The 12133-nt window shown below is 64.9% G+C and overlaps 1 protein-coding gene across 2 annotated transcripts in view; it reads left to right on the top strand.

Annotated features, from left to right (window-relative positions):
* Positions 1-11112, top strand: part of PIGQ (phosphatidylinositol glycan anchor biosynthesis class Q) — a 12576-nt gene extending 1464 nt beyond the window's left edge. The window contains exons 2-11 of one of the 2 annotated variants that reach the window (XM_059415826.1): positions 2043-2735; positions 4371-4502; positions 4631-4751; positions 6589-6715; positions 6857-7010; positions 7134-7245; positions 7929-8009; positions 8495-8609; positions 10071-10132; positions 10871-11112. In XM_059415826.1, coding sequence (XP_059271809.1) covers positions 2053-2735; positions 4371-4502; positions 4631-4751; positions 6589-6715; positions 6857-7010; positions 7134-7245; positions 7929-8009; positions 8495-8609; positions 10071-10132; positions 10871-11023 — 1740 coding nt within the window. In that variant the 5' untranslated portion in view covers positions 2043-2052 and the 3' untranslated portion in view covers positions 11024-11112. Of the gene's footprint in view, positions 1-2042; positions 2736-4370; positions 4503-4630; positions 4752-6588; positions 6716-6856; positions 7011-7133; positions 7246-7928; positions 8010-8494; positions 8610-10070; positions 10133-10870 lie in introns of those variants that run through there. The other variant, XM_059415827.1, reaches the window with a different exon arrangement.
* The last annotated feature ends 1021 nt before the right edge of the window (positions 11113-12133 follow it).

The following is a 12133-nucleotide window of genomic DNA, read 5'->3' as shown; positions in this document are numbered from 1 at the left end:
CCCTGGGCGTCGGGTCGGATCCGCAGTCTCTGTGATCCGGCTCCGGAGGCTGCGGCGGGGCGAGTCGGATCGCCCCCCCGCCCCGCCGAGACAGCGGCAGCTCCTGGGCTCCTCCGCCTCCGCAGGCACAGGACGGCCGCGGCCGCTTCTTCTCGCGGAGGACTTTGTAGATGAAGCGCCGGGCGCACAAAGAGAGGCGCGGCCGGCGCACCCGCTCGCTCTCGGGCTGTTCTTCTTGCCTCGGCTGCTGGGAAAGGGGCCCCAGGTGGGCTGAGCAGCTGTGTGTCCGGCGCGAGGGGCGGTGTGCCGCCCGGTCCCCCGCGGTGGTCCGCGAGCCGGGAGCCCCAGGTCCCTCGCAGCACAATGGCCGGGCCGTCTCACCTCGCCCCTGCCGGGAGGGTTGGTTAGGAAAGTGGGCCCCCGTGACGGCTACAGCAGCTTCGCCGGGGCGGCTGTGGGGCTCCAGGTTCTCCACAGCGAACGCCTGCTGCCGCTTGCCCTCTCTAGTGTCTGGCAGGGAGGGACCTTTGGGAGGGATCCGCTTCAGCTGGAATCCCCAGCTGTGAGAGGCCTCCAACTCCCAGCCCCGTCTGGCCTCCCTGCATGGAGGGAGGGCAGCTGGACCCGTGACCTCTTTTTTTTTTTTTAAGATTTTATTTATTTATTTGACAGAGAGATCACAAGTAGGCAGAGAGGCAGGCAGAGAGAGGGGGAAGCAGGCCCCCTGCTGAGCGGAGAGCCCGATGCGGGGCTCAATCCCAGGACCCTGAGATCATGATCTGAGCCGAAGGCAGAGTCTGAACCCACTGAGCCACTCAGGTGCCCCAGACCAGTGACCTCTTAAGCCTGGGGCCTTTGTGTCTGTGTAAGGCCCCTCCCAGAACCCCCCAGCCGACAGGACATTGGTGACATGTCCCGGCATCACAACATGTGTGTCCCCACAGGCCTGGGGAGCAGTGGGGCCTGGAGGTCTCAGGTACCATCCAAGGCTTGTGTCTCTCCTGAGGGACCTGTGGGCTCCAGCTTGAGGGTCTTAGCTCAGGGTGGCTGCTGCATCCTTTGTGCCAACAAGGTGGGGACAGCCAGCATCTGAGAAAGCTTGCTCAGGCCTTGGCTGAAGGACGGCTTGCTGCCCTCCATCTTGAGGGGCTTGGCTTGGTGCTTGCTGAGGAGCCTGCATGTGACCTGACCTCCGGGTAGGGTGGGGTGCAGGGTCCCACAGATATTGGGCGGGTCTTGCTGCTGAGAGGTCACATGAAGGTTGTGAGAGGTGGGGAAGGTTCATGGCCCTCAGCCTGAGAGAAGGCTGTGGGGAGCTTGCTGTCCTCCAGGGTCGCTGTATTTGGACAGCTTCCCAGCTCCAGTGTGACGAGAGAAGTCGGGCCCTGCTGGGAACCCAGCCCAGAAATGGCGCATGGGCACAGCCCAAGGCTGGGGGGGGGTCCACGCGAGCCCCAAGACTCCTGCGGGGACTCAACGGACAGGGGGTGGGCGTGGGGCGCAGGCACGTCTCCCGGTATGTGCTGGAGCTCTTGCACAGCGTCCACGGAGACCAGCAGCATGCCTGGTTTCCCTCAGCGCAGCAGCGATCCACTTAGGTTTCGGTCGTTCCCCTCGCTAGCTTAGTAAGGAAATCGAGGTTCCTCAGACTCCATATGCACTGCTCTAATTGTTAATGGGACCGTGTGTGTTTCCACGTGGTACACGTAGCAAGCTCTCACCGGTTTCCTTGGAAACAAGAACAAAGCCCTCACGTTCAGCCCCGCACCCCCTCGTGAGTGGTCCGGGGGGTCAGGCCTGTCTCCTCACCCTGTTTTAGGGGGAAGTGTTGGCCAGCCTGGGGTGGGGGTGGGGCCGTGCCCACGTGAGATGTGCCACTGGGGTCCTGCCAGCCTCTGTGATCAAACCCAAGGCTGGGTGCTGGAGACTCTGTGAGGGCCCAACCCGTGGGCCCCATGGCCCTGGGCCGTGGAGGCGACGGCAGCAGCGGTGGCAGCGGCGGCGGCAGCGCCCCTGGACTGATACTCTCCCCTCTCTTGCAGCCTGCACGGCATGGTGGTCAAGGCCTTCTTCCCCACATGCTGCGCCTCGGCCGACAGCGGCCTGCTGGTAGGACGGTGGGTCCCGGAGCAGAGCAGCGCCGTGGTCCTGGCCGTGGTGCACTTTCCCTTCATCCCCATCCAGGTGAAGGAGCTGCTGGCCCAGGTGCATCAGGCCGGCCGTGTGGGGCTGGCTGTGCTGGGCACCTGGTGCCACCGACGCCAGGAGGCTGAGGAGCGCCTGGGGCCCTTCCTGGAGGGCCTGGGCGCCATCTTCTCCCACGAGCCCTGGCTGCAGCTGTGCCGGGAGCGGACCAGTGGGCTCTGGAGCTGCAAGGCCACCCGCCAGCAGGGGCCCACCTGCCCCGGCGTCAAGGACCAGGTCATGCTCGTGTTCTACGACCAGCGCCAGGTGCTGCTGTCCCAGCTGCACCCGCCCGCAGCGCTGCCCGACCGCCAGGCGGGGGACGCCACGGCCAGTGCTGAGGGCTTGGCTGCCGTCTTCGACACGGTGGCGCGCAGTGAGGCGCTCTTCCGGAGCGACCGCTTTGACGAGGGCCCTGTGCGGCTGAGCCACTGGCAGTCGGAGGGCGTGGAGGCGAGCATCCTTGCGGAGCTGGCAAAGCGGGCCTCGGGGCCGGTCTGCCTGCTGCTGGCCTGCCTGCTGTCACTCATCTCAGCGGCCTGCACCTGCCGGTACATGCCCCTGGGGCCGGGGCGGGAGGAGGGGGCTGCTGAGCGAGAGGCCCACCACTCAGGGTGTGGAGCCCTGGAGGCCCAGATGCGCCCTGCCGAGTCTCCCACTTCCATCTCCTGTTCCCTCCCCCGATATCCACAGGGGTGTCTGGGGGGCGTTGCTCCCCAGGCACAGCAGACTCCCTTGGCCGCCTCCGCATTTACATGGGACCCAGCGGGTAGCCATCCAGTGGACTCCAGGTGGCTCAGTCCCCTGCAGGGTGAATGAGACCGTGAACAGACGCAGGGTGTTGCAGACCAATGGCTGGTGCCTGCACGGCCCGGTGCCTGGGAGCTGTCCTCCTAAAGGCGTGCAGGTCCCTCCTGCTTCCCTGGCCCTGGTGGGCCCGTGTCCCCTGGAATACCCCGGGGGTAGTCCTTGAGGGCCCAGGGAATGCTGGGGTGGCACCGGCTGTTCCGGCCTCAGGGCCCCTCCCTCTGTAGAGAAGCCGGCTCCCCGATGGTGCCCCTACTTAGGTCCTGGGGTTCCAGCTGTCCAGTTTGGGGACTGGCCTCGCCTGCTGACCTGGGGCTGTGGAGCACTCTGGCCTGTCTTGGCAGAGCCCCTGGGCAGCTATTTATGGACGGTGCCTTGGGTTGAGGGCTGCAGGGAACCTGGACATGAACTGTGGGTTTGGGATCGTCACAACCCCCTGGACTGAGTTACAGGAAAGTGAGCGTCAGCCGAAGTGCAGTCTTGGGGCTGGTCCTTAGCTGTTACACCTTCCGAGGACTTGAGAAAGGTTAGCGATGCTGGTGTGGCCCTGACCCTGATCAGCTCATCGGCTCGAGCCGTGGGGAGAACGCAGCGGCAGTCGTGTGTGGCATCGCCATTGCTGTGCAGGAGAGAAGCCCCCTGGCCCTCTAGGGCAACCCCAGGGATGCTATTGGGCCCTGCTACCCTGGGCTGGTTGGAGCCTCAGGGACCCTGCCGTGCGGGTGGGGGTTAAGGGCTCGGTGCAGACAGTGCAGGGCTGCCTTCCACTTGACTGGCGTTTGGGATGGCTGTGCGGACTGTGTCTCCTTCCTGGAGCTGGCTCAGAGCTGCTTGAAGGCTTCCTCCTTCCTCCCGAGCGTCTGAGCGCCTGGCCGGGTGGCCGCTCTGCATTGGGCTCGGGCCCTGCAGATCCCTGCCTGTGGCAGCAAGGCTCTATAGGCATGTGGAACTGGGAGCCAAGAGGGCCTTCCTTACCTTTGCCTGCACACACCTCCTCTCAGTGCCGGAACATGTGCAGAAGCGTCTTGGTGCTTCCTTTGCCTCGGGAGACATCAGTCCCATGGGGCAGCCCGATTGGCTCGCAGACCCCCGAAGAGCATCGCCCACCCAGCAGGGCAAGGCGCTAGCTGGTGGGACAGTGCGTTCTCTCCTCTCCTGGGGCGAGGCCTCAGCTCGTGACTTTGGGGGTGCCTCGAGTCACTGCTGGTGTCGCCCTGCCCCCATGGTGTCCCTGTCCCGCTGAGCTTGGGAGCGTGGCCTCCAGGGTCTTGAGGTGGGCCTGCGAAGGAGTGTTGGCGCCAGCTGAGGGGCCCCTGCTCCCTGGCAGGCAGGGGAACCGCTGCATGACCCACACGGCCACCTCTCTTGGCCCATCACAGGGTGTTCAAGCTGCGGCCGCTGTCCTTCATCTGGAGCAAGCTATCTGTGTGTGGGCAGCTTGGGCACCGGCTGGAGCAGCTCGCGCTCGTCTTCAGCACCCAGAAGGCTGAGAGCCCCGCCCAGCTGATGAGGTGCAGGGTCTGCCTGCTTTTGTCGCGGCCAGGGGCGTCCCCCAACTTCCTCGCACCACGCTTACCCACGCGGATCCCCTCTGGCCAAGCCCCCCTCACACTCACTCCCATCGGCCCCTTCCTTCCAGGAAAGCCAACATGCTTGTCTCTGTGCTTCTCGATGTGGCCCTCGGCCTTGCGCTGCTGTCCTGGCTTCATGGGAAGGACCGCATCGGGCAGCTGGCGGAGGCTCTCGTCCCTGTGGCTGATGTGAGTTGTTTGGGTGGAGTCTGGTCCCGATTGGAGCACCTGTGTCCCGGGGGTGGGGGTAGGGTGGGGCCCTTTCTGGGGGCAGCAGAAGCCCCTCAGCTGGCCAGAGCTGCACGCCCCTTTCCTTCTGTTGGACCAGGGGAGCAGCCCTCATCCCTGACCCCAGACAGGTCCTCAGGGCTGCGCAGCCTTGGCTTACCAGGTGCCCGCCTGCCCCCCAGGGTCACATCTTAGCTCCTGGCCTCTACTTTCCATTCCTGAAGGTGGTCATGTCTGGCGGTGGAGCCCACCCACCTCCATCAGGCCCAGTGTCCCTGGCTCCAGGCTCTTTAGGGCACTGGCTCTGGGCTTGGCTGTCGCACAGCAAGCTGCACAGAAACCTCCTGTGGGTCCAGGGCTGTTTGTGTGATCAGGCTCCTCCCACTGCTGACTCTGCAGTCCCCCGCTGAGTGCTGGCAGTTCGCCTGCAGGGCTCCCCCACTCCCTCTGTGATCCTTCCCCCGGTTTCCAGGATTTCCAGCCTGTTGCTCTTCCCTGCCGGGGCCAGGCCTTTGGCTTCTCTGCCTCCCTTCCTCAGAGCCGTAGGGCTTGTCTCTCCTGTTGCGAGCTTGTCTTCCCTCTTGGAGCAGTCCCTCTGGCCCCTGGGGCCTCGCCTAGGCCTCCACCAGTGGCATCCTGGTCCCGGAGTGCTCGAGGGGCTGAGGCCTGGCTGGGTGGTCTTGCGCTTGCTGCCTCTGGCGCAGCCATCAACGTCTAGCTGCAGACGTGCCCTGGGCCTGCTCGTGGACAGGACCCCTCACGGGCCGAGAGCCCCCATCCTTCTTGGGGAGACCTGGTCCAGGAGGAGGGTGGGCCTGGAGGTCAGGAAGGGGCTTAGCTGCTGTACTTTGCTAACCCACGTTCTGCCTTTTGGCCGGCTTTGTCTTCAATCTCTCTTTTGCAGAACTGTGCAGAAATATAAATATTTAATTTAAAAATGAAAGCCTCTTCCTTCTGCTCAGCTCTTATCCTTTAAATATTAGATAAACTCTGTTTATAAAGAATGTTATGTTCCTCTCTTCACTGCCGTGGTCCACACGGTGGGCAGTGGGGGATGGTAGGCGTCTGACTTGGGGGGCAGGGCTGTCATGGCCACCGCCTCCGCATTGCTGATGAGGCTGGGGCCTCGGGGGCCTGTGCCCTGGGACTGGCACAGTGCCCGGCCACCCGCCTTCGTCCCTGGGTCGCCAGGGTGCTGTTCACCTCCCCTGCTTGCTTGTGAGAGCCCCTGAGCTGTCTCTGGCCCTCTCTGGACGCTGCTTCTGATGCAGACCCCATCTGTGCTTCCCTCTACAAAGCCCTCCAGCTCTCCCCCTGCTCCATGGGCCCCTGATGGGCTCGCTCGACACCCTCAGGGTCTCCTGGGGTCACCCACCCAGCTCAGGCCCTCGGTGGTGCCATGCCAGGTGGTGGGGTGTGGTCCTCAGCCGAGGGGCTCCCTCTATAAGATTCATGGTAAACTGGGGTCTGTCCCACCTCTGGGCATGTGGGACCCAGCACGCCTGTGGGTCCAGTGGTGAGAGGATTGAGGTGGAGGAAAGGTGATGCCCTTCAGGGCTCTTGTGGCCTGAGGACCGGGGCAGACTGTCAGCCTCGTGGGCTCTGTCTCTCAGGCCCAGGTCCCAGAGCCTCTGTGAAGAGAGGTTCCTTGGCCAGATGAGTGAAGGAGACCTCATGTGCTCAGCACATTAGGAGACACCTAGGGTGGGGGGGCCCAGACTCTCTTTGCCCTGTGCAGATGGGCTGGCTGTGCTGGGGCCCAGGCTGTGGGCTTCCTGTCCCTCCTGTGTCTCTGTAGCACGTGGCCGAGGCGCTCCAGCACCTGCTGCAGTGGCTGATGGGAGCGCCCGCTGGGCTGAAGATGAACCGGGCGCTGGACCAGGTGCTGGGCCGCTTCTTCCTGTACCACCTGCACCTGTGGATTAGTGAGTGCCCTCTGCACCGTCCCCCTCCCCCCGCCCCATCCTTGCTCTGCCAGCTGGCTGCTCACGTTTCTGGAAATGAGGGACTGGGGAGGGGCAGGACCTCCCCCCACTGCTCCCTCAGGGCCAACCCTGTCCCTCCAGGCTATGTCCACCTCCTTTCCCCCTTCATCGAGCACATCCTGTGGCATGTGGGCCTCTCGGCCTGCCTGGGGCTGACGGTCGCCCTGTCCACCCTGTCCGACATCATCGCCTTGCTCACCTTCCACATCTACTGCTTCTACGTCTACGGGGCCAGGTGGGTGAGCATGCCCCCCGTGCAGCCGGTCCATGGCGGCCCCCAGCCCTGAGTGTGCGGGGGGCGGGGGGGGGGGCTCATGCTGGGGGTAGGTGCAGCCCTGACGCTGCCTGTGGCCCGCAGGCTGTACTGCCTGAAGATCTGCGGTCTGTCCTCGCTCTGGCGCCTCTTCCGGGGGAAGAAGTGGAACGTGCTGCGCCAGCGCGTGGACTCGTGCTCCTATGACCTTGACCAGGTTCGCGGTCGGAGGGCAGGGGAGATGGCACCGCAGCCCCAGGGAGCCTGTGGGACCCACGGGTGACTGGCCCCATGCTCCTATCCGCCTGCTCCCTCTCCATGAGCCTGGCCAGGACGGCTGCTCAGCTTGTGACTCGGCAGCCAGAGGGCTGAGCCTGGGGCCCGGGAGTGGTCTGCAGGGGGCCAGGTGCTTGAGGAGCCCTCAGAGTGCAGGACCTTGCCCCAGGTGGGAGGTGGGCCCTGGTGTGAGGAGGGTGCTGGGCCCCTGGCAGCTTCTGGCCCGTGGGGTGTGGACGTGACCTATGCACAAGACCTGGCTCTGACTTTTTCCCTAGCATGTGCAGACCTTGTCTGCAGGGTAGACCCCGCGTGCTGCCCTGGGAGGCACGCCCTTCCTGCCGCGGGTCACAGCCCTCCCGCCTTCAGTGCACAGGCCAAACCCTGCTGGTGGTTCTGTGTCCCTGAGTGTCTCCCGTGCTGGAGACAGCTGTCGTGAGCGGGTGTTCCTGAGTGTCTCAGGAAGCCCAGGTGTTCTGCTGGCAGACAGCCCGCTTCTGCCTGGTTGTCGGGGGTGGGGGTGTGTGTGGTGGGGGCGGCCGCAGAGATGTGGCTCACGCTGCCCTGGGGCTGGCCCCGGCATGGGCTCCTGCCGGCGCTGACACGGTGCCGCTGTCCCTGCAGCTGTTCATCGGGACTCTGCTCTTCACCGTCCTGCTCTTCCTGTTGCCTACCACAGCCCTGTACTACCTGGTGTTCACCTTGGTGAGCCGAGAGACACACAGCGCGGCTGGTATTGCACGTGGCCCTGGGTGATCTGGCTGATGGCCCTCGTCTACAGTGCTTAGAGTGCCAGCTATGTGCTTGGTCTGCCGGCCCAGCGGCCATGGACAGGCCACCCATGGGGCATGGCTGTTCCAGACTCTGGGTGCTGTGTGCTGGGCCCTAGAGCATGCAGGGGTCCTACCCTGGGGGGATGCCGGCCACCAGTCTGGGACACACAGTTGGGTGCACGGGGGACAGGATGCAAGGGGCCAGTGGCATGCTTCCCGGGGGTCAGCTTTCCCTGCCCACTTCTCCCCTGTCCCTTCACAGCTGGGCCTCAGCGTTGGGGTGGGAGCTGTGCCCTCCTGGGATGAGTCCGGGCCCTCCCCAGGGGATTGAGCCCCTGCTCCCCCTCCGCTGTGGCCCAGGACCCTCTGGGCTGCCGTGCTCTCGGGCATGTGGCTGAGTGCTGTCTGTTGCTGCAGCTCCGGCTGCTGGTGGTGGCCGTGCAGGGCCTGATCCATCTGCTCGTGGACCTCGTCAACTCCCTGCCGCTCTACTCGCTTGGCCTCCGGCTCTGCCGGCCCTACAGGCTCGCGGGTAGGTCTGTGTGTGTGGTAGGCGCGGGTGCCCCCGAGGCCCTGCCTGGAAGCCATGGTGTGCAGGGCATGGGGAGTGGGGGCGGGCAGAAACCGCCAGGTGTCCCCTGGGCCGGCTGCCTGCAGTGAGCTGGAGGGTCCAGAGACGACAGGCAGCCCTTCCTGTCTCACCTGCTTTTGTGATGAGCGTGGACCTTTACCCTGACACATGTCTGCGGTGGTGTAGGTGGTACCTAAATGTGGCTCCAAGAAGCGTCCCTGTAAGCTCATGTGGGACTGGGTGTGTGGCTGGTGCCCCTCAGCCTTGGATGGGACAGGCCGGCCTGGAGGGTGCTAGAGAGCAGCTTCCCACCCCTACCCCACACTACTGCACGGGGACAGCGCCCCCCCTCACTGCCCCTGGCTGTCCCCCTCTGCAGGTGGCTGCTCCTGTTTTCATGCTGACACCAACCACTAGGTCAGCCAGATGCCCCTGAGGGGAGATCATCCCCACTGAAGGGGGTGGGGGTGCTGACCTAATTGGTCCCAGCATTGTGAGTCAGCCCATTCTCGTTCAGGGGTTTTGAACACATCAGGGAACGCAGGCGTTCTTGGTACAGATCCCACCCAGCGGCTGCCCAGCCCTCATGCCAGAGCTCCCGGCAGCTGCTTCCAGCCCGCAGAGAGCCAGGGGACTTGAACCTGTGTGCTCAGTGTGCTTTGGGCCAAGTCTGCCTACCGGTGCTCTTAAATTCCCTTTGCAGGCCACGTCCCCTGCAGGCCCCCAGGTGGCCCATGCCAGGGACCCCAGCCTCTGTCCTCACTAGGGAATGCCAGGAGCAGGCAGGCAGAGAGCCCGAGACGCAGCCCCTCCCCAACCCAGCCCGAAGCCCACGGTCAGAGCAGAGTTGTTTCAGCTTCACAGCCGAGTCCACGCCTCCTCCCAACTTTGCCCTGGGGGCTCTTCATGAATTGATAATTAGCTCCTGCTTCTCTCTTCAAGAACTTTCTGCCTCGGAAATTCCCAAGCTTGGGAGCCCCAGCTGCAGGCCAGGGGCACAGTCAACTCCGCTGGCCCGGAGTTTGGCATTAGGATGCCAGCAGGGCAGCCGCGCCCCTCCAAGTACCCTGTCCATTCTGGGGGAAGAGCCCCGTCCTCCCTTGCAGAGCAGCGCAGCCCGCGTCCCCAAGGCCCAACCGACTCTTCTCCACCTCCCAGACATGCAGCTTCTGTCTCCGTGAAGTCTGTGGAGGCTTTGATCCTGGCCCGGCAGACAGCTCAGAGAGGCAGCCGGGAAGGCGGGGGAGGTGCGGGGGGAGGCGAGCCCGGGGTGCGGCCTCCTGAGCGCAGCTCAGACACCTGGCCTCTGCTGCCACAGCCCCGGTGCCCAGCCCTGCCTCTGCAGGCACACGGGGCGGGAGGCCCAGGAGGCTATCTGCCGAGGGCCCCGTGTGCCTCACAGGCACCTTGCCGTCCTCGCAGCGGGCGTGAAGTTCCGAGTCCTGGAGCACGAGGCCGGCAGGCCCCTCCGCCTCCTGATGCAGGTGAGGCCCCTGTGTGCCTCTCGTACCGGTGCACATGGATGGACCCCTCTCCCGGCCGCGGTGATGTTGCCTGTGTTCTGGGGCAGCTGGGATCCGGTCCCTCCGTGCTGCTCTGGGGGAGGACTACATGGGCGCGGTAGAGTTGACGGGTGGGGCCCCAAGGGAAGGCTCCCTCCTCACCCCCAAGACCTCTGGGCACCGTGACCCCTCCAGCCGGAACCTCCCTCAGCAGGATCCGGACAGGATCCCCTGTGCTGTGTCTAAAACCTTCAGCCAGCCCGGGCTCTTGCCCTGAGCCCCACAGGCTCTCATTCCAGGAGGAAGAGCACAGGCTTGGCCAAGGCCTCAGGACACACTCTTGCTCTGAGAAAGTCCTTCTGGGCTGTGGGGGTGCGCGGGCGGGTCCCCGGGTGACTCTCTGGGGGCTGCTGGGGTTGGCCGGGGGACCACATCTCCGGGAGAGAGGAGATGCTGAGCTGGCTGGGGCCCTGCGTGGTTTTCTCAGGGGTGTGGCCCCTGGGTGGCTGGTCCTGCAGCCTCACCTGCCTGCAGCCTGCCGGGAGGAGAGCACACCTGAGCTTGGCCCCAGCGCTCCCTCTCCAGCTGCTTAGCCTGCCCCTTGGGGACCTATAGCAGATAGCCCAGGGACCCCCAGTGAGGGACCATTAGGACCGACAAGCTGGAGCCTCAGGGATTTGGGGGGTGTAGCCCAACTGACCACTGCCCTTGTGCTTCCAGATCAACCCCCTGCCTTACGGTCGTGTGGTGCACGCCTACCGCCTGCCCAGCTGCGGCTGCCACCCCACGCACTCCTGGGGCTCCCTGTGCCGCAAGCTGTTCTTCGGGGAGCTCATCTACCCCTGGAGGCAGAGAGGGGACAAGCAGGACTGAGAGGCCCCGGTGGCCAGCCTGCCCAGCACCACTGTGTGGCCTCACTCTGCCCAGCACCACTGTGTGGCCTCACTCCGCCCTCATTCTCACCGGGGGTGTGGACCGTCAGGATGGCATGCATCCCTGGTCTTGGCCGTCTCTGCCCCCAGTTGTTCGAGACCTCTGTGTCTCCTCCTGGCTCTGAGGTGGTGGTAGGGGCGGCTGGCCAGGCCACCTGGCCTGTAATCCGTCACTAGCGTGTCTGCCTCGGGACCCCCCTCCTGACCTCTTCTGATGGCACTGGCCACCCGGTACCTACCAGCCCCCCAAGGCCTGCCCAGCAGTCCCCCCACCCCTGATCACACCCAGAGCTCCCGCCTCCGCCCACCATGCCCACTCCCGGGGGTGATCTGGCGGGTCTCCCTGGTGCTCCCAGCAGCCCCACCCTGCCATGGGGTGGAGGGACCCCTCCCCGGACGCACTTAGCAGTTCCTGAGGCTGACCCCCCAGCATCTCCTTGCTTGGGGCTATACTTCTGTGTCCCTGGCCGGAGCCAGCAGCCCCAATGACACAGGGCCCTCTGGGAAGCTGGCTGGGTGGCAGCGAGCTCAGCCTGGAGCATATGGGGTTTGCATGATGCCCCTTGGGGAGACTGCTTTGCAGCAGAAGCTGCCCCCAGGGCCTTCAGGCCTCCCTGTGTGAAGCCAGGCCACATGGGGTGCCCGGAACTGCCTCGCTGAAGACTGAGCACCCGTCCACCTTCCTGTCCACCTTGCTGCCCCGCGCCCATGCAGGAAGAGGCCCTCACTGGCTTCCTGCAGAAGCAGGCAGCTCCCGGGCAGTAGTGTCTATTGCCTCCCGCGTGCGGAGGGGGCGTCCTAGCGTTCAGGGCATGGAGTCCAGCTGGGGGTGTGAGCCCCAGCATGCCCAGGGGAGGAGGCCTGTGTGACCAGATGGCATCCTACGTGTTGAGACCTTTTGGAGCGGGAAATGTTTGTGTGTAGCGTGCACTCTCTGACTGCGGGCCGCGGTGGGGAGCCCATGGAGGCGGCCCCCGCCCAGCCCGGCGTCTCGTCTCATGGGCCAGGTCTTAGCTCGGCCTTTTTCTGCAGTGACAATAAAACCTCCCAC

This window comes from Mustela nigripes, chromosome 11 (genome assembly GCF_022355385.1).
Source record: "Mustela nigripes isolate SB6536 chromosome 11, MUSNIG.SB6536, whole genome shotgun sequence".
NCBI classification, from domain to species: Eukaryota; Metazoa; Chordata; class Mammalia; order Carnivora; family Mustelidae; genus Mustela; species Mustela nigripes.
This window is presented reverse-complemented; position numbering and strand designations above follow the sequence as displayed.